Source organism: Centruroides sculpturatus, unplaced genomic scaffold, assembly GCF_000671375.1.
Source record: "Centruroides sculpturatus isolate CEXI.00-Female unplaced genomic scaffold, Cexi_2.0 scaffold255, whole genome shotgun sequence".
Taxonomy (NCBI): domain Eukaryota; kingdom Metazoa; phylum Arthropoda; class Arachnida; order Scorpiones; family Buthidae; genus Centruroides; species Centruroides sculpturatus.
Genome location: NW_019384705.1, coordinates 273,078 through 297,428, shown reverse-complemented (window position 1 = coordinate 297,428; position 24,351 = coordinate 273,078). Strand labels below are relative to the sequence as shown.

The following is a 24,351-nucleotide window of genomic DNA, read 5'->3' as shown; positions in this document are numbered from 1 at the left end:
TTTCATAAAACATCTTCATACTCTATATCATTTTCTTTTACATTTTAAAAAATTTATTGTTTTAATATCCAAGTAAATTAAAACATGACAACTTAAAATAAGACAAAGTTTAATAAATTCTTTTTAATTATTAAATGATAAAATTAATTTGCGATAATAATGTTTACAATTTGTACTAATATTGGACGTGGTTGAGAATTATTAATATATATTTGTCTATAAAATTTAATTCATGAGTTTTTTTTGGTAGTAAAATTGACTTGCCATTGATCTTTCACTGATATTTGATGCTTTTTAACAGAATCTATAGCCCAAGATTTCTTTTGAAAAATTAATTTTGTGATCAATGCTACCCAAACCACTACTACTACTACCACTATTTACACCATAGACTTCTATGCATACTTTTTTCCTGCGAGTTTTAATATAATTTGTTGCCAATAAACATCCAAGAACAGCCAGTATGTCATCATCAGATGCCATGGCCGACTGACTGACTGAGAGTCAATGGCGTAGCAAACATAACTGGCGCCCGGGGCACGACACTATAGTTGCACCCCCCTTTCCCCCCAGAAACAAATCTTGTTTGTCTTGGAGACCATTTAGTGCCCCTTTGTGAGTGGTGCCCTACTTGCCCCACCCTAGCTACGCCTCTGCTGAGAGATTTTCTTCTTTGTGTGTGGGCGATAGGAAATTTTGAAATTCCTCAAGGTCAGGAAGCCTCAAAGGATTAATTTAACGTGTATGGCCACCTTTTATTGAACATTTTGCCAAAATGCATTATATAGGCTGTTTAAAACAAACCAAAAAAAACTATCAAAGATTCTTTATATAATGCAAGAGAGGTAAGAATGCAAATCTACTCAGAATATGCATTTTTTTATTCTATTGTTCTCTAACTTTTATCATCTGTAACTCAAAGTTTTTTTCTTGCCCTTGGAGCTTCGAGTTAGGAAAGTTTCATTTTTTTTTTTTTTTAGATGAGAAGATTGTTGATTGTTGCAGTGCAAAAGTCTAAAAAGTCTATTGTTTATCTCTGTAATTTCACTTTAAGAGCTTGATATTTCTCTTTGGGCAGGAAATTTACAAAAATGAAATGACAAAATGAGCAAAAGAGACTATTAAATTAATCTTAAGATTTACAAACTGTAGTTTATTTTTTTAATTTATTAAACTAGAGCAGAAATTAATGGAAAATGTTTTAAATTAAATTAGAAACATTTCCAGGATATTTTTCTGTAATTTAAATTTATTTACATGATTTTACTACATGCATATACAGGGTTCCTACGCACCTGGAAAGTCAGGGAAAGTCAGGGATTTTCATTTGTGTTTGGAAAAGGTCAGGGAATGTCAGGGAATTTGTCGAAAATTGTCAAAAAGTCAGGGAATTTGTCTCCTTAACTGCATTGTTGATCTCGTTTGCTGAATATGGATGACCAATCACAGCCATCTGCAGGCGGCAAGAAGTAATGCTGCAATCTTTAAAAACCGAGATAACTCGGGCAAGTTCCATAGCGTTACATAAAACTCGGGCATTTGGGCCCTCCGAAAAAATTTTTGTTTTTTTTTTTGGATGTTGTCTCCAAATTTTTTCAAAAATTTTTTCCCGCGCGAAAATATTTTATCGCGATTTTAATATACCTTTAATGACGCACGATTAACGCTTAATTGTTTTTTAATGGGAGTTTTTTTTATCAAATTTCATTCATCGTTCTAAAGTAGTAGTGCACGGATTTTACTTCGATAAAGTTATTTAAAGCTAGTTTCTGATGTCAAAAACGACCTCCAATAGTTTTTTAATTTTTTTAATTTAATATATTTTATTATATATACGTTTAATTAAGTCGGGGGGTCGGAAATCGCAATAAAAAAACGTAATTTTTGAAAAATATTTAAAAATATACGGCCAGCTAGTATTCACTCTACTTTAAACCCTTCTCCTCCCGAGACTTCTATGAGAATGTCCCGGGAAATCCCAACACCAGCTGTTCTCCAGGTCATCCAGCTGTAAACACAATGACTCATCGGTGTCAGATTTCACAGAAAGGCGAGACAATGGAAAATAAAGTTTGAAGCTTTTTCTTCAAAATTAACGCATTTCTTTCGTTTTTTCCCCAGTTTTAAATATTTTTTATGTTTAATTACATTAATATTAAAAATTAGTGAGTAGCAAGGGAGTTAATTAATAACAGGATAAACTACTTTTATGTAATAGTGTTTAATTTTTAATTTTAGTAATTCAGCGATTATAAAAAAATGAAATTGTTTATTAGAATAAAAAATAACTAATTAAAAATTTGTTTGCAAACTTTTAAAAGTTGAAATCGTAATTTATTAGAATGTTCACTTCAAAATAGCTAAACAGATCAGTAAAAATCTGTAATTTAATCGTTTTTCAGTTTAAAACATAAAAAATTATAAATAGTTACCCGACGTTTACAGTAAAATACTGGCGCTGACTTGTTGTTGGCACAAGCTTTTTATATTTGTTGTTACGATTTTCCTTGAATGTACTGTACTGCAAGCATATTTTCCCTCTCTCTTCCGTTTTTTTCCGCAACTTCGATACATAGTTTAATAATTAGTTAACTGAAATGACATTGGGTAACAAATATCACTGATTTTGGCAAATTTAGGGCTTAAAAACTGGCAAGATTGATCATGCTTGTAATAAATATTCTGTAGTTATATTTTCGAAAATCAACAGGTAATCCGATAGTTTAACCAATGTTAACTTGCTTATAATTAAAATTTAAAAATTAAAAAGCTGTAAATTTAAAAAAAAATAATTACATTACTAAAAAATTAAAATAAATTTGATTATTTTTTGTGCGAAACAACACCAAAACAATTTTTATAGTTATGTTGCAAAAGAAAGAGATTTGTAGTTACGATTCTCTGCGCTGAACTTCTATATTTTAATAACGTATAATTGTAATTTCGTTTGTTGTTTATTTCTGTATTTATTTTATTTTATAAGTTTTAAGAATCCCAATTTTCGTAATACTATGACTTCATAGGAATACAAGTGTGAGGTTCCGGAATTGTCCGGAACTAAAATAGAAAAACGTAAAATAATTTAATTATTAGAGAAAAAAAGGAATGAACAGAAATTTTTTATAGAAACTTGAGAAATAGTCTAGACCCGTGTTTCTCAACCGCCGGTCCGCAACTCTAATCTGACCAGTCCGCGAAAACTTTAAAAATATATACTGTACCTTCCATGCGTTGTTCTCAAATAGGAAATATGTGGATTATTAATCCGTTTATTGATAGCAAACTAATAGATTGAACGACTTTGAATACGAAAAACTAATCAAATTAAGTTCAGACTTGGGATTTAAAACATTGTTTGAATCAATGCCCATAACACAGTTTTGGATTAAAGTTAAATCTGAATATCCAGTTTTACATAAAAAGGCAGTTAGGATGTTACTACCTTTTTCAACAACGTACTTATGTGAATCAATGTTTTCAGCAATGGTAATGATAAAATTGAAACAACAAAATCATTATAGTATTAGTTCTGCCTCACGCCTTGCAGTTACCGCCTTAACTCCAAGAATTGATGATCTTACTAGCAAAAAAGAAAAGCAGCGATCACATTGATTTGTATACTAATGTACTGGTAAATAAAATAACAAATATTTATTGCTCAATGTAGTTTGCAGTTCTTTTTACAACAGAGAATTTTTTTCAATTAAAAATAATATTGTCACTGGTCCACTTAAAAAAAGCAGATATTTTCCGGTCTGCGATGAGTTTTGGGTTGAGAAACACTGGTCTAGATCATCCTTTCTCAAAGTGGGTGATAACGCCCCTTTGCGGGCACTGGAGGCTTTCATGGGGGCAGTAGAAGGCTCAGTGATTAAATATGAGTTTTATTTCTTCTCATCAAAACATTCTTTGATCTCAGAAATAGGATATGGGTCACACCCTATCTATCCTATCCATATAATAATGCATGTTTAAACATTATATTTGCAATAACTGTTTTTAAGATATGCAACAGATGGTAATGTAAAAAGGTTAAAAAAAAGTTACTCTTTTTGTTGAAAGATTGATTTTAAAATTATGTGTTTCTAAATCAAGAGTTCATTTTAAGCACAGTACAGTACTATTTGTTTATCAAAGAATAATTTTTGTTGATTTTATGTTACCTTGTATTTACTAGATTTACATACAAATAATAAAGATAAATGATGATAAAATAAAAAGCTTGTGTTTTGTTTGTAAATCGCTTATTTTTTCATTACATTGAAGTTGTGGATTCTATCAAACATTTTTCTACAGGATGTATGTACTGTATTTTTTTAATGTGGCAGTCTTTGAAGCATATCAACTGTGCAAAAAGAGAGCTAAATGTTCTCAATGTTAACAGTAAATGCTGTTTTATTATGTCGATATTCCACTCTAAAAAATGTGAGGGTCAGGGAATTTGGACAAAGTTGGTCAGGGAAAGTCAGGGAATTCAAAACAAAAATTTGAGTAGGAACCCTGCATATACAATGTACATACTATTATTTATTATTTAAAGTAAAAGTTAATTACTATAATTAAATTCATATTTATGACTTATGAACATGATATTTCAGAAATCTCCTTCTGCTGTTTCGACTAATCATAAAATTTCTGAAGGAATAAAGAATGGAGTATTAGGTAAGTCAATGAAATTTTTTCAAAAACTATACAAATTTATTTTAAATACCATTGTATTATCAAATAATGCAAACATCACAAATTATCATATTTACGCATATATAGGCTGCACTTTTTACCCTAATTTTAGTAAAAAAATTAGGGTGCAATCTATATTCAAGATATGAATAATTTTAAAGCAATTTCAAATTAGGTAGGTATCAGGAAGCTGCTGTGCCATTGAAATTAAATGCCAAATCAAGAGCTTGTTGTACCACGAAACACCTTGCACAGCCATAACTTCCTTTAAATTCACTTTTGGGAATTTTGATATTTTATGCAGTCCTTTGGGATTCAAACTGAATCATTTCAATCAACACAAAGCATACATTTGCTCAAATTTCAAAAAGCAAATCTGTTGAGATTTGCTTTTTGATTGTGTTGTTTTGCTGTTTTTCTACAAAACAGTTGCTGGTTTTGTGATGTTTTCTCAAGAGCATCCTTTATTTCAGTGGTCCCCAACCCCCGGGCCGCGGACCGGTACCGGTCCGTGGATCAAATGGTACCGGGCCGCCCAAAGAACATTAAATTATTTCCATTTTATTTACTATGGTGTATTTGTCTCCGGTTTGTGCGACTTTTAATAGACGACGGAACAGCGGAATAAACTGGATATAAGAAACACACTTCGAGTGTCATTGCCTTCTATTACCCCCAGATGGAACTGTCTCGTTGCAAAGAAACAAGCTCAGGGTTCTCATTGATTTAGCGTTCTGGTGAGTTAAAATGTTAAATCACATTATATTCATTTTTTGGTGTAGTTGTATTTTATTTTGAAGGCACGTTTAAATACAGTTAAATTAAAATTATTAAATTAAATCAATGTAAAATATGAACAATCAACGTCCCCCCTCAGTGGGCCGCGGTAAAGTTATCAAACGTTGACCGGTCCGCGGCGATAAAAAGGTTGGGGACCGCTGCTTTATTTGAATCTATTGTCACACTTTTTTCATTTACATCAAACTTTCTTCCTGCTTCTCAATTTCCATTTTCTCGTGCATAATGCATCATATGCAATTTAAACTTCAATGTGTAACTCATGCTCACTTGACCCATGTTTAACATGCACTGAGCAGGCACTCAATATTAAGCATTAATGATCACTTTATCCATTTGTTTGGAATTTGCAGTGTTGCCATATTTCTGTATACTTATATTCTACTCTCATCCCTCAACAGAATTTTGAAATTTTTATTTTTTCCAGGTATATTTTTTCAGAAATGGGGTGCAGCTTATATAAGCATAAATATGGTATTATTGTAAAATTATATACTTGCTGAATACTTTTCAATGACTTTCTTTAATAAAATTTTTTGTTTTTAATTTATTATTATTATTATTATGTATTTATTTATTTTGATTACTTTTTACAGAAAATTTTCTCTATGTTAATATAATTAATGACATTAACAACAAAGTTATATTTTTCCAAATTGTTTCAAATGAGTCAATATTAGAAAAACTCCACATACCTTGTTTTCCGATGCATTACAAACAATACTATAATTATGATTTAAAAGATGCAAATTTTACACAATTGTATAATTAGTAATTCACTGTTGTCTTGTCCCACATATAATAAAAACACTTGTATTATGAACGTAAATTAGTGTAAAAGTTTTTCCAGATTAGATGAAACTTGTTTAGATATATTTGAGCAATTTCTCTCTTAATAATATAAGGTAATTGATGATGATAAAGAGGCCATGACAGTTATCCAGTATTTTGGCTACTAGGAAAGGAATTTAACATTGGCTACCTCTTCCTCCTCTTCCTCTTCTCTTAAGAAAAGATTATCAAATTCAAACGAAATTGTGTCACTTTCTTGAAAATGATGGAAAGTAAATTATATATTATGATAAAAGATATTAGACCTAAATAATCAAAACCTGATATTTTGTGACCAGGATAACAAAACAATAAATCAACTATATCAAAGAAAATAATGAGAAAAGTTTTCTTAGCTCAAAAAGTTACCAATAACCTTAACAATTCAAGTGTTTCATTTTAAATATTTTAATTTTTTTAATTAACAACAAAATTTAACACTTATAAAAATTATTATAATTAGATTATAATTAGCAAGTTTCCATTATTAAAGTTTAATTAGCACTAATGCAGTAAATAATACAACAATAAATATTGGAAAAAAATTACTTAGTTTTGAACAAAAAATTATGTATCATTTTGAACAACAAAAGGAAAAGGATTTAACAGCTATATCCAACAAGAAATGACTTTTAACTTCTAACTTAAATCTATCTTACAAACACAAATTTTCTCAAACCAACCATCTATTCATCACAATCTGTGTCAACTGGACATTACATCTCAGCTTTTCATCTACAGTCTTTTAAGCATTGAATATGACATACCAGTGGTGCGTCGTGACATTTGACAATAGGGAAGCTGTGTGTCTGTAAGAAGCCAACATTCAGGGGTAATCAATCAATTGTGCATTAGTGATGGTCTAGGGTCCATTTGTATTGTTTATTCGATAAGCCAGTAAAAACCGTAGACTTCTCTAAATGCATTTTTAATATCACAGTTACATTCCGAATCGCTATCCACGATATAAGGGCTACAATTAAAAATAAAATAATAAAAACTTACTTGGTGAAATAAAATGTGTGGTCAGGGCTTTGGAGTTGGAGTCGGAGAGTTTTGGTGTTTTAGCCGGAGTCTGAGTCATCAAAATATCCGCTGACTCTGACTCCTTTTTACTTACCAACTTGTTATGTATATAAAACGGAAAAGTATTGGAATTGTGTCACATTTGACCCTCCAAGTTTCTTTTGCAAAGCTACACGTTTGGAGACCTCCCGAATCCCTGAAAAAAGTCAATAAAGGGGAAAAATTTGTGTGAGTGTGTGTGTTGACATCTAATTTGTTTAATTTTTTTATTTTAGGTTCTGAGATATTAAACAATATCTCAGAATGGGTAAAGTTTAAGAAACGAAATGTGGCACTGTAGCTTCCATATAAAGGGACATTAATACTATTAAATTTTGGTTCTTAATTAAAGGTCGACAGGGTGAAGACATAAAAGGGGTCATGTGTCATATCTCTTAATGAATATTTTACTCGTTATTAGCGTTCAAAATTTAAAAAAAAAATAAAAAATAAAAATAATAATAATAATAAAACTCGTCTCTACCCTCAAAGTAAGCTTTTTTGCCATTTTATAATAGTACAGTAAAATCCGTTAAGATGTTCTCGCCTAAGACGTTAGAATGGAAATGGAGACATGATTTAGTTTAACCACTTTGATGCTTAATAACCTACTCCTGTGTTAAACCATCTGACTCCGATTCTGACCACTCTGACCACAGAAATTATTAGGCTTCAAACAGGGTGAACAAAATCATGCCCCCCACACACACAGTCTAACATTTACACATACAGAAATACCTCGAGTCTTTTGCAAATCTCAAAATTTCAAGGTGTCCCGAGTACAAAAATGTAAAAATTTGGGAGGAGTCATTTTTTGACCGAGCGCTACACTTTTCCTTTGTTATATATAACAGCCGGAAAAGTAAAAATTATTGAATACATATTTATATAGGCCTATTACTTAGAGAAGTCTTTTAGCTTTGGAATAAAACTACAGTAGAGCATCGATTATCTGACTCAATTGGGGACTCAGGTTGGTCGGATAACTGAAAAAAATCGGATAACCGAAAAAATGAAAAAATACATTATTAGTATAGTATATTAGTATATCGCTGTTAACCAACTTTGCATTGAATTTTCATCTATGTTAAGCCTAACAAATTTTTTAAAATAATAATCGTCGCTATTGTATCGTTAAAAATTATTTTTAAATTATTTTATTGCTCACAAAACAAACAGCCATTCATAATTAGAAAATTAAGTCTCATTTAAATACTGGCCTCCCTTCAATGGTCGAGTCGGTGTTGCCAGCTAAAACACGCAAAAATTTAACAAAAATAATATTAAAGTAGCCAAGATATAGCCAAATATTGTAACGCCACATCACTAGCAGACATTTGAAATTTGCCGACTAGAACGGTCGGTTAACCAATGTGACAGTTAATCGGGGGTCAGATAATCAATGCTCTACTGTATATTCCAAAGCTAAAAGACGTTCTATCTTTATTAGAACTCTGTTTATTGAATTTTTTATTCTTTTTTGATGACATCAGAATTTTCGGGTCTCTTTCGGTAACAAGTCCGCCCTGAGTCGGAGTCGGATGGTAAGGAAAAGTCGGAGTCAGAGTTGGAGTCGGTAGATTTTTACACGACTCCACAGTCCTGTGTGTGGTGGATGTACTGGTACATACATGGTACAAAATATTCTTCAATTGTACGAATATACTTTTAAAGAAAATTATAATTAAATATAGCTTTGTAAAGAAACGTACATAAATATATAAAATATTCTTTACTTTTTAAATTTTAAAACAATGCACTTAGTCAAATAGCTCCCTACGAGTGGCTAATGGATGGAATTGAAGAAAGTTGCAAAGTGTGCATACACACGGACTGCCAAATCCCCAGGGTGTCAATATCGGTCAATGTCAAATACCTCTTTTGTTGCATCACTAGTATATCTCAAAGGACGCGACAGGGCTGTTGTAGATTTTAAACATTTCTCACCATAGCTATAAAATTCTAAATATGTTAAACTTAATAGTCATTTGTTTTCTAACTAATTGGTTTTAGGACCAAGTGTCCTCAGAAATTTCTAAAATTTACAACTTTTTGGTCATTCTCATTGAACTGGAAAAATTTCTGTTTTTATTACATTAATAATACGAAGAAATCAGTCTCCACTGTACTCGGCTAGAGATAGTTCGGTTAAGCTTTTGTTAAGTAAAATTTCGGCTCTTTCATCAGGGTTTTGTTTATGTCCCCAATTCCCTAATTGCTTAATTATTTAACTACTACTTAAGTCAAATAAGTCGAAACCAGTTACTTTGTACTCGAATATTTGTAGTCTTGGGAAAAAAGTGGAAAGACAAATTTTTATGACAAATGGATACATAAATTGTAAATTTAAGGAAAATAAATTTTACACCTTTTTCTGTGCATATCTCTCATTCATTAAATTTAGTTGTAAATGATGCTGTCAAAGTAACAGTTAATTTTTTAACATTATACAAGAATTGTACACATTTTGAAAAAAACATGTACAATTCTTGTATAATGTTTCCCTTAGAGATGGGACATATGAAATCGTAATATCACTGGTTTAACATTGAAATTTGTGAGTAATATAAAATCGGAGAGCGGAATAAAAATATCAAATATTTTAATGGATTTCTTTTAACCCCTGTCAACTATACAGAACTATCATAAAAACATACCAGTAAATTCTTATCAGTTGGGTTAAGTTATAAATCTACTTGTGATTCACATAATCGGGTGAGGGTGGCCAAATATCTAGCGGGCAGGCGGCTAACAGCCCAGAACCAGTCCTGGATAGAATTGGATGCGGTGTACATGTAGCATCCACCCAAGGTCATAGGCTTCCACCAGCTAAACCGGGTGAGGTTGGTGCTCTGTAAAGTGCATGCGCGAATCTGGCTTTTTGGATGCTGATGATACAGTGCTTCCACTCTGCTACTAATATTCGAATATACAATACCAATCTTATTTTTTTTTCACATGTAGTATAGAAATTTGTAATAAGATACTTAATGCAGTTATAATAAAATATTGTGCGATTATTTACATATACAGTAGAGCATTGATTATCCGACCCCCAATTAACCGTCACCTTGGTTAACCGACCACGTTCTAGTCGGCACATTCAAATGTCCGCTAGTGATGTGGCACTACAATATTTGGCTATGTCTTGGCTACTTTAATATTATTTTTGCGTGATTTAGCTGGCAACACTGGATCGACCATGAAAGGGAGCCAGTATTTAAACGAGGCTTAATTTTCTAATTTTTAACGATACAATAGCGACGATTATTATGTTTAAAAGAATTTGATGGGCTTAACATGGAGGAAAATTCAAAGTAGGTTAATAGTAATATACTAATATACTAATTACATGGGATATAATAATATACTACACTAATAATGGATTTTTTTCATACTTTTCGGTTATCCGACTTTTCAATTATCCGACCAACCCCAGTCCCCAATTGAGTCGGATAATCGAGGCTCTACTGTAATTAAAATTAATATGTATTTATTTTTAGAAAATACAAGGGAAGCGGTGCATCCACCACTTCCAGTGACGGCACGCCACTGTGACATACTATTTCTAACATTATTGCATTCTCATCTATATACTTATTTGCTAGCAATTGTTTTACAATTCTCTCTTACTGACAATTTTCCCATACTGTATGACAAAATTACCCTTTAACATAATGATTTAATGACCCTTTTTAATTCACCAAATCATGGATACTATTTTTAAATGGAATCTATTGACACAAGTGACAACAGGCATGGGGTAAAGCTATCGGGTTATTTAGTTGAGATTAATTTTGAATGCAAGGTGTGGATTTTTCATTTTTTAACAAAACAAACCCCAAAAATAAGTAAAAAATATATATAACAGCACAAAAAATTTAAAATAATGTTTGGACTTAGTTTTTCACAATATTAAATAATTTTTTGTTTTTGATAGGTCATTTACCTAATGATTCATCTGCATCTTCAACTTCAAAAAGTAAAAGCATTACTAAAACAACATCATCTCCAGCTATTATTCGAGTATCATCGTCAAGTTCTTCCAGTTTGGTGAATGGAAATGCTTATGGTGTTTCACCAAAGCTGTCGTTACCGCAGAACAGAGAGAAAGTAGTTTTTGGAATTCGCAGGCCAGAACCAGGAATGAAAACTTTAATAGATAAAACTCAACTCAATCATAATGTAAAATATAATTCTTCTGTATCAAATAATTCTGGTCATGCTTGTCTTGTGCCATATGCAGGTGATTCTTCTGAATCATCAGATGATGAACATAGAAAAATTAAGTCAAAAACATCAAACTACAAAAATTCTGCTAAAAATACTCATGAAACAAGCAAATCAGAAGCAACTTCCACAGTTAATTCAGACAGTTGTAAAAATAAAATTGATTTGAAGGAAGAAAGTAAGGATAATGTTGGACAGAAATCTGAAGATTGTGTTGCTACATCTAACAAACATAAAATAACAAATGAAAATTTTGTGAAAAAGTCAAGTGCTTATAGAACTTCATCTCCATCTGTTACTCCATCAGATTCTCTTCAGGTTACAACCAAGGTAAAATCAACATTTCCTTGGCATGTTAGTGATGCTAGTCTGCACTCTCCGTCCGTTGCATCAGGATCAAGTACAAATAGTGTTAATTCAACAGCAGACTGGACTGTAACTGATCAAGAAAACATTAATAGGAACAAAATAGAGCGTACTTATACTGGTTGGACTATCACCCAAAATGAAAAATCAAGTAATGAACAAATTAAAACAAAGGGACCATCTACACATCATAAAGATACAATTAAAAAATCATTATCAAATAGTAATAATAGTGAATGCTCAGAGTTGCTTAACAAATCTGAAGTTTTAGTGGAATCTTCTTCTAATGGAAATACAAGTGTGTTAAATGATGCTGAAGAGTCTCCCACAAAAACTAAAACTAATGAAGATTTGCAATATTGCACTAATAAGTCTAGTAGTAGTAAGTCATCTGAACTATTTGATGTGGATGTAAATAATTTTAAAAGTGAAAATGAACAGTCATTTCAGGACCATGCAGTCAGTAAAGAAAATTCCTTTCTTAAAAGTGGTAAAAAACGTAAAAGTATTGACTCAGAAAAAGGAAAATTCCAAGATTCTTCAAGTAAAAGAACATCATCATCAGCATCTTCATCATCATCATTATCTTCATCATCATCCAAGAGCCTCATCAGTGACATTCATAAGAGCACTAGTTCGAAGTGGGAGTCCAAATTTTTTGACAATGATGAAACAAGCTATTATCCAGTGTCTAAGAAATGCAAAAGTTCATACAATGAACATGAAGAAAGAAAAGAGGGTTACAGATATAAAAAAAGAATAGATGAGAAGTGGAAAAGTAAAAAGAAATATAGTAAACATACTGAAGATTTTTGGCAAGCGCATAAAAGTTACAGATCAGGGAAAAAATCTAAAAGTAGAAAATACGATCATAGAGAAATGCAGAATAATTACTATAATTCATCATTTAATGCAAGAAATGAAAGGCATTACAGTTATGAAGGAAATCATTATAAAGAAAAATTTAATTCAGAATTGCAGAATAGTATAACTCATCAAGCTGAAAACACTCATCAAAAAGCAAATGTAAAAATAAAACATAAAAATGGACTCGATAAATCTTTACTAGAAAATTCATGGGATAAAAAGTATTTAAAACAAAAAAAACATTTAAATTATAAGAGTGGAGATAGTGATAATAGTAGCTGCAGTTACGAAATGGAATGGGTAGAGAAGACAAAGGAAACTGTAGAAGCTGAACAAAAAACTTCAAAATCTTACAATGGTAATTGATTTATCATACTTTTTCAAAAAATAATTTCTTATGATAGATAAATTTTAATATTTATTTTTATACAACTCATGCAATAATTTTTCCCTAGGCAATTGGACTTGTTGAAAATCAAAGTGATTGGTATTTAGGGAAACTTTGGAAAAATCATAGACCTTGGCCAGCATTAGTAAGTATTTTTGCTTTATTTAAAATTATGTCATTATGTTTATCTGTTAATTTATAGCTAAATGATAGAAGCCTGAAAATTTTCAGTTTAAATTTATAAATTAGTTTGATTTTTAAAAACTTAATATTATTGCAATAAAAATAATACTTATTTAGTTTAAATAATGTCTACATAAAAATTTTTTACAGTTACTTTGGCATTCTAAACACCTGTACTTGGTCNTTATATTATTGGAGTGTATAATTTTAATAATAATTAAATTTATATCTAATAAAAACACATATTAAAGTAATGCATTTTATAACTAACAACATTGGAAAGTTTTTCCTATTTATATTCTGAAATTAAGTATACCAAAATAATTTTGTACTGTAAATTATAGAATTTAAGATTATTTTAAGTCTGAAATTACTATGTGTAACTGATATAAATATCTTTTATCCTAATTGCATATTAGTTTTAGCTTCTTATATTTTTTGGAGATTAACTTGTAAGATGGGTGTCAACCTAAACTAAAATTTTAATCTGAAAATCTCAAGATCAACTTATACACCAGGTCAATTTATACACCTAATTTACAGTATTTATTAAAAGTAAAAGATGATAACTATTCATGAATCTAAATGATTGCTGTGTTAAATCTGGCTATAATACTGCTGCTATTAATAAATTCTGAGTAATTTGGCACTAGAGGTAGGTGTTAGATGCCATATCTTATTAAATTTAATAAGAGATGGTGCCTAACACCTATCTCTAGTGCAAAATTACTCAGGATTTAATAATAGCAGTAATATAGCCCCAGTACCGTAACTAGACAGGTGCAACAGGTGCACCCGTGCAGGGCCCACTTAGAAGGGGGACCCAAAATGCATGTATTTGTTTTATTACTTTTCCAAACTTAATTAATTAAGGGGCCTAAATGCAAATTCTTGCACAGGGCACAGGAATTGCTAGTTACAGCACTGTATAGCCCAATTTAATCTGGCAATCATTTTGCTTTAACATAACTATCCAGGCTTAAAGATGTTTATATATCTATTTCTGAAGATTTATAAAATGTATTTATAATGCATTTGTGAGAACTGAGGGGGCAAACTCTGTACCCCATTTACCAGCTTCTCTGTCAAGGGATGGCCTATGTTGTAAATGAGTTGGAGGGTTTTTAGTGTAGTGGGGAAGGTTGATGAGTAAGTCGACAAGGTGTTCGCAAAGAATTATAGACAGGTCCACAGGTTCAACAAATAACACATTTAATATTAATATATACTAAACCTAATACATAAGGTTTTCTAAGTTTAAATACTGCTACTTAAAGCTATAGCGTTACTACTACTTATAGAACTACAGTGGTACCTTGGTATATGTCTGCTTTAGAATACATCCAATTTGGAATATGTCCTGTTTGGACAAAACAGATTTTGCTTGGTATACAACTTAATTCAATTATACATGCCATCTATGAACAAATAGCACTATCGGTGTACTAGATCAGACTAGACGTTCGCGGTGCAATGGTTTATAACTTTGTTAAATTTCTTCAGATTTTAATTTGTAAGTAAAATTTTATTATTTTTATTAATCCTGAATTGCAAAAAGGCAAATGAAAAGCAACAGAGAACTAAAAAAATGACTAGAATCACAATGGAACTGAAAAAAGAGATTGTTGAGAAATATGAAGGTGGCGTGCGTGTTCGAGATTTAACTATTGCATACCGTATTCTGAGAATGTTGATATCAACAGTCGTGAAAAATAAAGACATTATTAAATCTGCTAACGTTGCGAAAGGGGTTAAATCAATTTCTAAACAGAGATTGAAGACTTTAGATCATGTTGAGAAATTGCTTTTGCTTTGGATAACTGAAAAACAGTATGCCGGCAACAGCATATCAGAAGCAATTATTTGTGAGAAAGCTAAAAAGATACATGCTGATCTCATGAAAAATCAAGCAGGAACTAGCCAGGAAAGCGAGGTGTTTAAAGCTAGCCATTTTTTTTACATGAGAATGGATTAATCATTTTTACATTACTTGTTATGGGAAAGGTTGGTTTGGTATACATCCAATTTGGTATAAGTCCAAACATCAGGAACGGATTAAGGTTGTATACCGAGGTTCCACTGTACTTAACTAAAGAACAGAGAGAGTTTACAATGCTGTCTATGTCATACCTTATAGACCTCTGGTTCCCAATCTTGTTGTATAGGATGTCAGTAAAACACTCCTGGATTGGCAGGTTGACCAGTAGTCTTCCTTTAGGAGAGAGAGCGATTATGGCAGGGTGGCAAGGGATGCAATGATAGTATGGGACTGATGTCCTCTGATGATGTCTGCGCTTAGGACCATGTTCAAGCCCTTTTTATACCCATTTTTGAGAGAGCTAACTAATATTATGTATGATGCAACCCGTTCTAAGTTCTGTTTGTGTCCGGGTTTTGTTTATGTTAATTATCAGAAATTGAACATTTCTTTAAATTTATTACCTCTTTGTATCCACATGATTACTCATTCTACCTCATAAATTTGATAACAGCTGTCAAACAGACTGAATTAATTGCTAGAGATGACTAACGTCAGAGTTTGTCTTACAACCTTAGTAATAATTGTTAACTTATATGGTCATCTTGATTGACATTATCATTCACAAAATCGGACGAAATAGGAAGTGTTTGGGTGGGTTCGATTCGGACTTCTTTCACCTGTTTGACCTTTTAATATTTTCACACTATATTGTAAAAAGAATTCTTAATTATGATTTAATTAATTATTCTTACTTCTAATTGTTTCTTTTTCAGTCCTTCCCTCATATTCTCACACATTTTGTTTTTATAAATTATGACTGTAATAAATAAAATAGTGTTCTAAAGAGAAATTAAATATCCATTTAGCTTCGTTGATTTTTTGAAACATGTTTTGAACAAAAAAAATTTTGTTTTCTACAAATAAGATATCGTGGAAAATACAGATGCAAAGTTTTTCATTTTATATTGGAATAAGTCTAAAAATATAAAATAGTTTTTCTGTTTTCATGCACAACAGAAAATTTATATTTTGCATTAATTTTCTGTCTATAATTTAGTGCATGTGTGCTGATAAGGATTTTTACACATGCATTAAACTATAAAGAGACTCTGCAAAAATTAATGCAAAATATAAATTTTCTGTTGTGCATGAAAACAGAAAAACTATTTTATATTTTTAGTCTAAACTTATAAACCTGATGTTGGTAACAAAATTTAATGAATACAACAAAAAAAGTAAAATGAAAATTGTAAAATAAACATAAAATATATTTAATAAATTTGAATATATGAGTTTATCTTTTACAATTAAAATATATTTTTTGTAACACAATCAAGATTGAGTTACAATAAATATATTTTAATTGGAAATGGTGTTTCTCTTCCCTCAGTATAATAAGTCCTGTTGTTATACTGAGGGAAGAGAAACACAGCATTTCCAATTAAAATATATTTATTCCTATTTCACAAGAACATCCACTTTGTATAATATAATATAAGTAATTAAGGTCAAGAAGCACACATATCAACATGAGTTTAGTCCTTTTTTGGATACAAATCAAGTAAAAGAATTAAGCAGAATTTAATACACAAATTTCAGAACAGAGCAAGTGTATTTTAAAAAGGAATGATAAATAAATTATTAAACTAATTAATATATATTTATGTATTTAATATACATTATAGTTTAGTAGCAATTGTTAAAAAATACATCATTTAGATAGTAAGTTTAGCTTATTAGTTCTTATTGTAATCAGATTGAGGCGGAGAATTAGCAAAGCCTCTTCTATGTGACTTACAGAATTGTGTTCATTCTCAAAATTTGATTGATTGATTTTGATTAAACTTTGCCATTTTCCATTAATTGGAATGAGGAATCCAAAAATGAAATAAAATATGGTGGTCCATGACTTCCTTTTTGAGATACAATGGTGAACAAAGTGATAATGTCCATGCTTCCTGATGCAATTCAGCATGCCTAATAGAATTTAGGGATAAGGAAAAAATACTGCATGCACCTAATGAGTAATGGGCACAAAAAATGACCAAAACACATAAGAACAAAGAAATCTATGCCAATTGCTTTGTTCCTGAATTACCTTCTCTGTAGTGGGAAATGCAAGGATCATCTGTGTAATCATCAGGTGTAAGGGTTGCCACTCTGTGCTAAGCAAGTGTATGGATCACCTCTTTCTTTTTGGCTCTGCCTCACTTCTATCATGATACAACAAAGTTGCTCAATGTCGTTGTAATTTTATTATTATTTTATGTTGTTATATTAATTAATATTTAATAATTCATTTATGTATTTAATTAAAAAATAAACAAAGTTTTATTTTTTAAAATACTTTATTCTGAAATATATGAGTTCTGATTTTTATTATTTATTTGGATGCATATGAAAAACTTTAAAAAATTCAGCAATATTTGTATTTTCAAATTTATTAGCTTTTTTCATTTGTTTTTTACAACTTAATGCTGAATTTGCATTCTTTAAATTTAATAGTATAAACTGTAGTTCCAGAAGATTTCAAATATCAAAAATTTCTATTGGTTGTAACAGATAAAGAAAGATCCTTATCTGATTTCAGTCTCATAAGCAAATCATTGTCTTTGTGATGTATTTGTTAGATTTACTGTATCAGTCTTAATCTCAAGGTTAAACACATTTTGATATACAGAATTACCCTTGACACATTGCACAAGTGTAAATCTTTGAGTTAAACTGCCAGGCAAGTTAATTGGCCAATTTCGAGTATTCTGTTGATTAGTGAAGAAACAAGATGATCAACCAGCTCTGATTCCGTTGTGAACAACCTTTATTTAGAATATTTAAAGAAATTTATCCAAATATTGGCAGAATATTTTTATGAAGGATCACACTTATAATGTTGTATAGAAATTATAAGTTCTGAGAATCGATTTAAAAATCTAAAATTTTATGTTAATTTTTAGAGTTAAGTGAATATACTTAAATTAAAATACGAGGGATTTTTTTAAAATAAAGTCTGTTTTTTAATAAGAGGAAAAATACTGTAAATATCATTAAAATATATTTTTTCCCATATTCTACATACTTTTATCTACTTTCCTACATAATTTCCATTTTTGTTCAAACATTTGTCATACCTCTCAAAAATTTTTTTAATTTCAACTTCAAAGAAATCTGCCGCCTACCGCCAAAAGACATTAGGCCATGCCACTTGTCTTGTATGGCACGGCGGAGTTTTCTCAAGGACACAATAAGCATCAGAATTGATTATTGTGCCTCTTGGCATAAAATCCACTAACAAAGTCCCTTTCCTGTTCCAAAAGACAGTTACCATATCTTTCGTGCTGAAATCAAAAAGCAGATTGTATCTTACAGTCGGTGGGTGACTCAATTTTCTTAAACATTATAAACTTCTACAGTTCAGCACACAGACAGACGATACAGCTGCAAATGGCATCTAAACATGTGCAAAACATGCTGAAAGCAGATGTTCATGCACACTACTGCAATTGCGCATTATTCTCACTCTCATTTACAAACGGACCTTATTTAAAAAATAGCCCTCATATTATAGATAAAAGCCACCAAATCTCCTAATATATATCTTTGTGTGTACTCCAATCTGTTTCATGCCTTCATTCACTTATGTCTTATATGCGAGTAAATATTTACCGTATTTACTGTAAGTATTTGCTCGCATATAAGATGAAGTTTTTATTAATTTTTCATTGCTTCAAAAACCTAGGTCATCCTATATGTGCAAGCGAAGGATTCTTTGCATTTTTGCAATAATTTTTATGAACCGTGTGTTCACATTTTTTACCAGATGCTCACCTGCTGATGTTTAAAAACAAGTATTTTATCTGGGTCATTTCAATAGTTGTTGTGTATTGTCAGGAGTAAAGATATATAGCAATAGGAAGAGCAATGCTTTTGAATTGAATTCAAGATTGAAATTCCAAAATCAGACAGCAGCACGATATAAGTTTTAATCCATTCCCACGTGAAAACAGATGATTATTTGGAGAAACTCATAAGTGTAATCGATGGAGTGGAGTCGACTGTTAAGAATTGGTAAAAAAGGTTCTTGTCCAGCTTTACTTTAACAAATTATGTTGTTGACTTTAAAAGATTTTTCCTTAAAGTTTAAAATGGCAGGACAATGTGTGCATTTACATGCATTTGACATTTTATTTTTGATTAAACAAAATAAAATTAAATTGTATTAATAAGTCTAGTTTTCTTTATTTTGATTTTTAAAGTCACACCTCATCCTATTTGTGAGATCGTCTTACAAGCAAATATTTATATAGAAACATTAAATATGTTTTTATATAAATATTCTGAATATCCTTTAAATTTAGGTGTTGCCATACCGATAATGACAGTTACTTGCATGGTAATGTGTTACTGGTGATCTTGGCTATTGCATTTTTATGGTAACATACCTACTTGTGCTAAGTATATACAAACCATCAGTGATGGGGGTAACTCACACTCAAAAATTTCTGATTATATCCCTGCAGTATCATAATTCTTTTTTTTTTTTTTTATTTGTTAGAAAATCTGTAGCTACCTTGGACATATATTTCGAATCATTGTTTCTCTGAAAAATATAATGCCTTTGAATACCCATTTTTGATGTAGATTGAATTCAGTTGGCATCTAGTGTATCTCTGAAAGCAAAAACATTCATTGTAGAGGCAATAAATGCCAAATTAACAATACCACTGTAAGAGAGGCAGATCCAATACCATTACAAAGCCTCTGCCATGTTTCACTGCAGGCTTCAAATAACATATTTTCAAGATTGATTCTTTTGGTCTTCACATACAGGTTTTTCTTTTTGTCCAAATAGTTCAAATTTCAACTCAGCAGATCAAATAATTGACTTCCAAAATTCTAGTGGTTTGTTGACATATTTTGTAGCAAATTGGAATCTTTTTCATTTGAGTAGGAGTTAAAGTAGCTTTTTTCTTGCCATTCTGCCATGAAAGTTTTTTACATGTAATCAGTTTCTAATCAATTGAATTGAAGGATCCTCTTTTATCATGGCCAAACACATCAGATTTAATTTCTCTTACAGTTTTCTTTGGGTCTCCATTTGCAGCACTTACAATCTACCTATCTTGATGAGTAGATATCATCATATATTTGGTAATTACAGTGCTTTTTTGTAGCTTTACATGTGTTATTAAATATTATATTTAAAAAGATATATATGATCAAAAATTGATACTACAAAAAGTAAACAGTTTTTATTTCATGTATAAATTATATTTTAAATGTTATAAAATTTTAAATATTTTAATGATGATGAAAAAAATGATAAATAAGTTGTTTCTTAATATTATTTATTTTTTTTAAGTTCCTTTCAAATATTGGGATTCTGATGTTAAGGATGGTTTCACTCAGAAGACAAATGATCATAATTCTAATCATAATAAATATTGGAATGGAAGAGAGAGAAATGAAATTGTTAAAGAATTACAAAAATATTCTAGTAAAGGTTATGGTGAAGGAGGTGAGTTTATGTAAATTATTAGAATAATAATAAGTTTTAAATATATATTCTAAATATTAGTTACAATATCAGAATAATATTTTGCAACTGTAATGTTTAATTTGAAATATTGTTATTTTGATTATTTAATTATTTCTTCTAAGTATAGGCCCAGAGTCTGTTAAGAAATCATACCACCACCATTTTTTTTTTTTTTTTNAAAGGCAAATTTTGCTTGGGGGCCACGCAGCCCCCATGATACCAGTTACGTTTGAAAAATTTACGATACCAGTTAAGGGTTAATCTCTTCCGTTAAGAAAAATTTTTATCACCCACATTGGTTTTCAATGATGTCACATGACTAATTTTAATGGGTTTTCTTAAGTTTATTTTTGTGTGGTTGTGGTTAAATATTATGCCAGGAGAAAATGAATTGGGAAGAGAAAAAAATCCAGAAAATTTATTATTATGCTTAGGCTGGTTACTCAGAAGAGGCCATAGTGGTCTCCTTAATTAATAGGTCCAAAAACAGTAATTCATCATGTTTTGGGAAAAAATGGAAAATTATGTACAGAACAAGACATTTGGTTGAAAAAAATCACTGTCCTCATTTGATTACAGATGTGTTTTTTTGTCTGGTAACTCAACAGGACATGTCCACAAGAGAGATTTCATATGAAATTGGGGCAAAAGTTTCACATGTAATTGTTTGGAAAATATTAAGGAAAAACAAGAATGCAAGTGACATAAAACTAAAGGATAATTCCAAACAGACTGATTCACATAAACAAGCAAGATTACAATAGGCCAAGAAGTATATATCCTGGATCAGTGTGGTGTTTTCTGATGAGAAGTTTAATCTTGACAACCCATATGGAAATAATGCATATTGGCATGATTTGTGCAAGGCACTTCAGCAATTATTTTAGTAGACAAATGTGTGGAGACACTGTCATGGTTTGGGGATCATTCTGTTAGGATGCTAACCTTTTTCTTATTAAAGTTAGCATTAAATTAAAATATGAAAATTATTAAGTGTTAATGGAAGAACATGTGCTTCCATTTAGATCACATTTTAGATGAAGAAAACAGTACTACGAACAAGACAGTGCCACCTGCCATAACTCAAAGGCAACTCAAGACTGGTTTAAGGGAAAGAAAATGTTTTACCCTGGCCATCAAGAAGTCCTGACTTAAATCCCTTTGAAAACTTTTAGCAGATTTTAAGTCAGAAGGTATATGCAAACAATTGCCAATTTTCAAGTGTTTGAGAACTTGAATGTGAAATTATGCACCAATGGCATAAGAATAATATTGACAACAACCTACTGAAAAAATTGGTAGAATCGATACCATATTTGTTTTCATTGTGGTCTTATAAAGTCAAATTTTCACTGTTAATAAATTATAAGACCACCATGAGAAAATGATTTAATCTCTTCCGTTAAGAAAAATTTTTATCACCCACATTGGTTTTCAATGATGTCACATGACTAATTTTAATGGGTTTTCTTAAGTTTATTTTTGTGTGGTTGTGGTTAAATATTATGCCAGGAGAAAATGAATTGGGAAGAGAAAAAAATCCAGAAAATTTATTATTATGCTTAGGCTGGTTACTCAGAAGAGGCCATAGTGGTCTCCTTAATTAATAGGTCCAAAAACAGTAATTCATCATGTTTTGGGAAAAAATGGAAAATTATGTACAGAACAAGACATTTGGTTGAAAAAAATCACTGTCCTCATTTGATTACAGATGTGTTTTTTGTCTGGTAACTCAACAGGACATGTCCACAAGAGAGATTTCATATGAAATTGGGGCAAAAGTTTCACATGTAATTGTTTGGAAAATATTAAGGAAAAACAAGAATGCAAGTGACATAAAACTAAAGGATAATTCCAAACAGACTGATTCACATAAACAAGCAAGATTACAATAGGCCAAGAAGTATATATCCTGGATCAGTGTGGTGTTTTCTGATGAGAAGTTTAATCTTGACAACCCAGATGGAAATAATGCATATTGGCATGATTTGTGCAAGGCACTTCAGCAATTATTTTAGTAGACAAATGTGTGGAGACACTGTCATGGTTTGGGGATCATTCTGTTAGGATGCTAACCTTTTTCTTATTAAAGTTAGCATTAAATTAAAATATGAAAATTATTAAGTGTTAATGGAAGAACATGTGCTTCCATTTAGATCACATTTTAGATGAAGAAAACAGTACTACGAACAAGACAGTGCCACCTGCCATAACTCAAAGGCAACTCAAGACTGGTTTAAGGGAAAGAAAATGTTTTACCCTGGCCATCAAGAAGTCCTGACTTAAATCCCTTTGAAAACTTTTAGCAGATTTTAAGTCAGAAGGTATATGCAAACAATTGCCAATTTTTAAGTGTTCCAGAATTTGAATTTGAAATTATGTGCCAATAGAATAATATTGACAACAACCTACTGAAAAAATTGGTAGAATCAATGCCAAACAGGCTATTTAAAGTGATAAGAAATGGAGCAGAAATCAACTATTAATCAACAAAAAAATTACTTTTTAATATAATAATTGTTTTCATGGTGGTGTTATAATAAATTTTAGCAACACTAATTTTTTTAAAGGAAAATTTGACTTTTGCAAAACTAATAACTAAATTTTGATTTTTTGCAAAACTAATAACTAAAATTTGTTGAAATTGTTGAACTGATTGTTCAAAACTTAATTATTTATTGTACTTGTTTTGGGGGGAATAATATTGATCTTAAACATTGTTAGTTTTGAGAAAACTAAAAAATTGTAATGGTCTTATGATTTCTTAACAGACTGTATATACACTGTTGCTTTAAGGTGCATCAATTTTTTTTTGTGATTTTTCTTTTAAGCTAATACATTTGAAATAAATTAAAAACCAAACAATTACCATAATTAATCAGGCTATGTTTTGCTACTATTAATAATAAGTAATTTGATATTAGAGGTAGACATAGGCACCATCTCAAAATTAATAAGTATATATAATTGAAATAAATTGTAAATATACAATATAACTGAAGTCACCATTAAGGTTGGTTTCTATGCTAAGAAATGGTTTCTGTTAGTGATGGGATGATTTATTGGAATCAGAAAAATCTGGCATTTTTCAAATTGGAATCAAGCAAATTTTGCCATAATTTCCAATTCTTAAAACGATTCTTCCATATTTAACAAGAAACTTAATTACTTGTTTCATTCAAAGATTAAAAATTTTTAAAATTATGATATTAACAATTAAGTATTAGTTTATTGGAAGCTTTCACATCAACAAATCAGAGAGAATGCAATGCTCCATACATGAGGTGATGTCTGTCGTGTAGTCTGAGTGGTGAGACATTGCATTCAGTTGGATACTGTCTCCATTTTAGGGGAAATAGGATGACATTAGGGTTGCCACCTGCCCAGTATCGGGTTGATTTGGCTGGCAGTTTTAAATTGAAGCAA

General features: G+C 30.6%; 1 protein-coding gene across 3 annotated transcripts in view; it reads left to right on the top strand.

Annotated features, from left to right (window-relative positions):
• Positions 1-24,351, top strand: part of LOC111627657 (ubiquitin carboxyl-terminal hydrolase 36-like) — an 88,408-nt gene that overhangs the window by 21,244 nt on the left and 42,813 nt on the right. For all 3 annotated transcript variants that reach the window (XR_002757044.1, XM_023371257.1, XM_023371256.1), the window contains 3 exons: positions 4,599-4,662; positions 11,315-13,195; positions 20,749-20,904. Coding sequence is in view for 2 of the 3 variants with exons in the window: in XM_023371257.1 (XP_023227025.1) it covers positions 4,599-4,662; positions 11,315-13,195; positions 20,749-20,904 (2,101 nt within the window). In the remaining variant the exon portion in view is untranslated. The remainder of the gene's footprint in view (positions 1-4,598; positions 4,663-11,314; positions 13,196-20,748; positions 20,905-24,351) is intronic.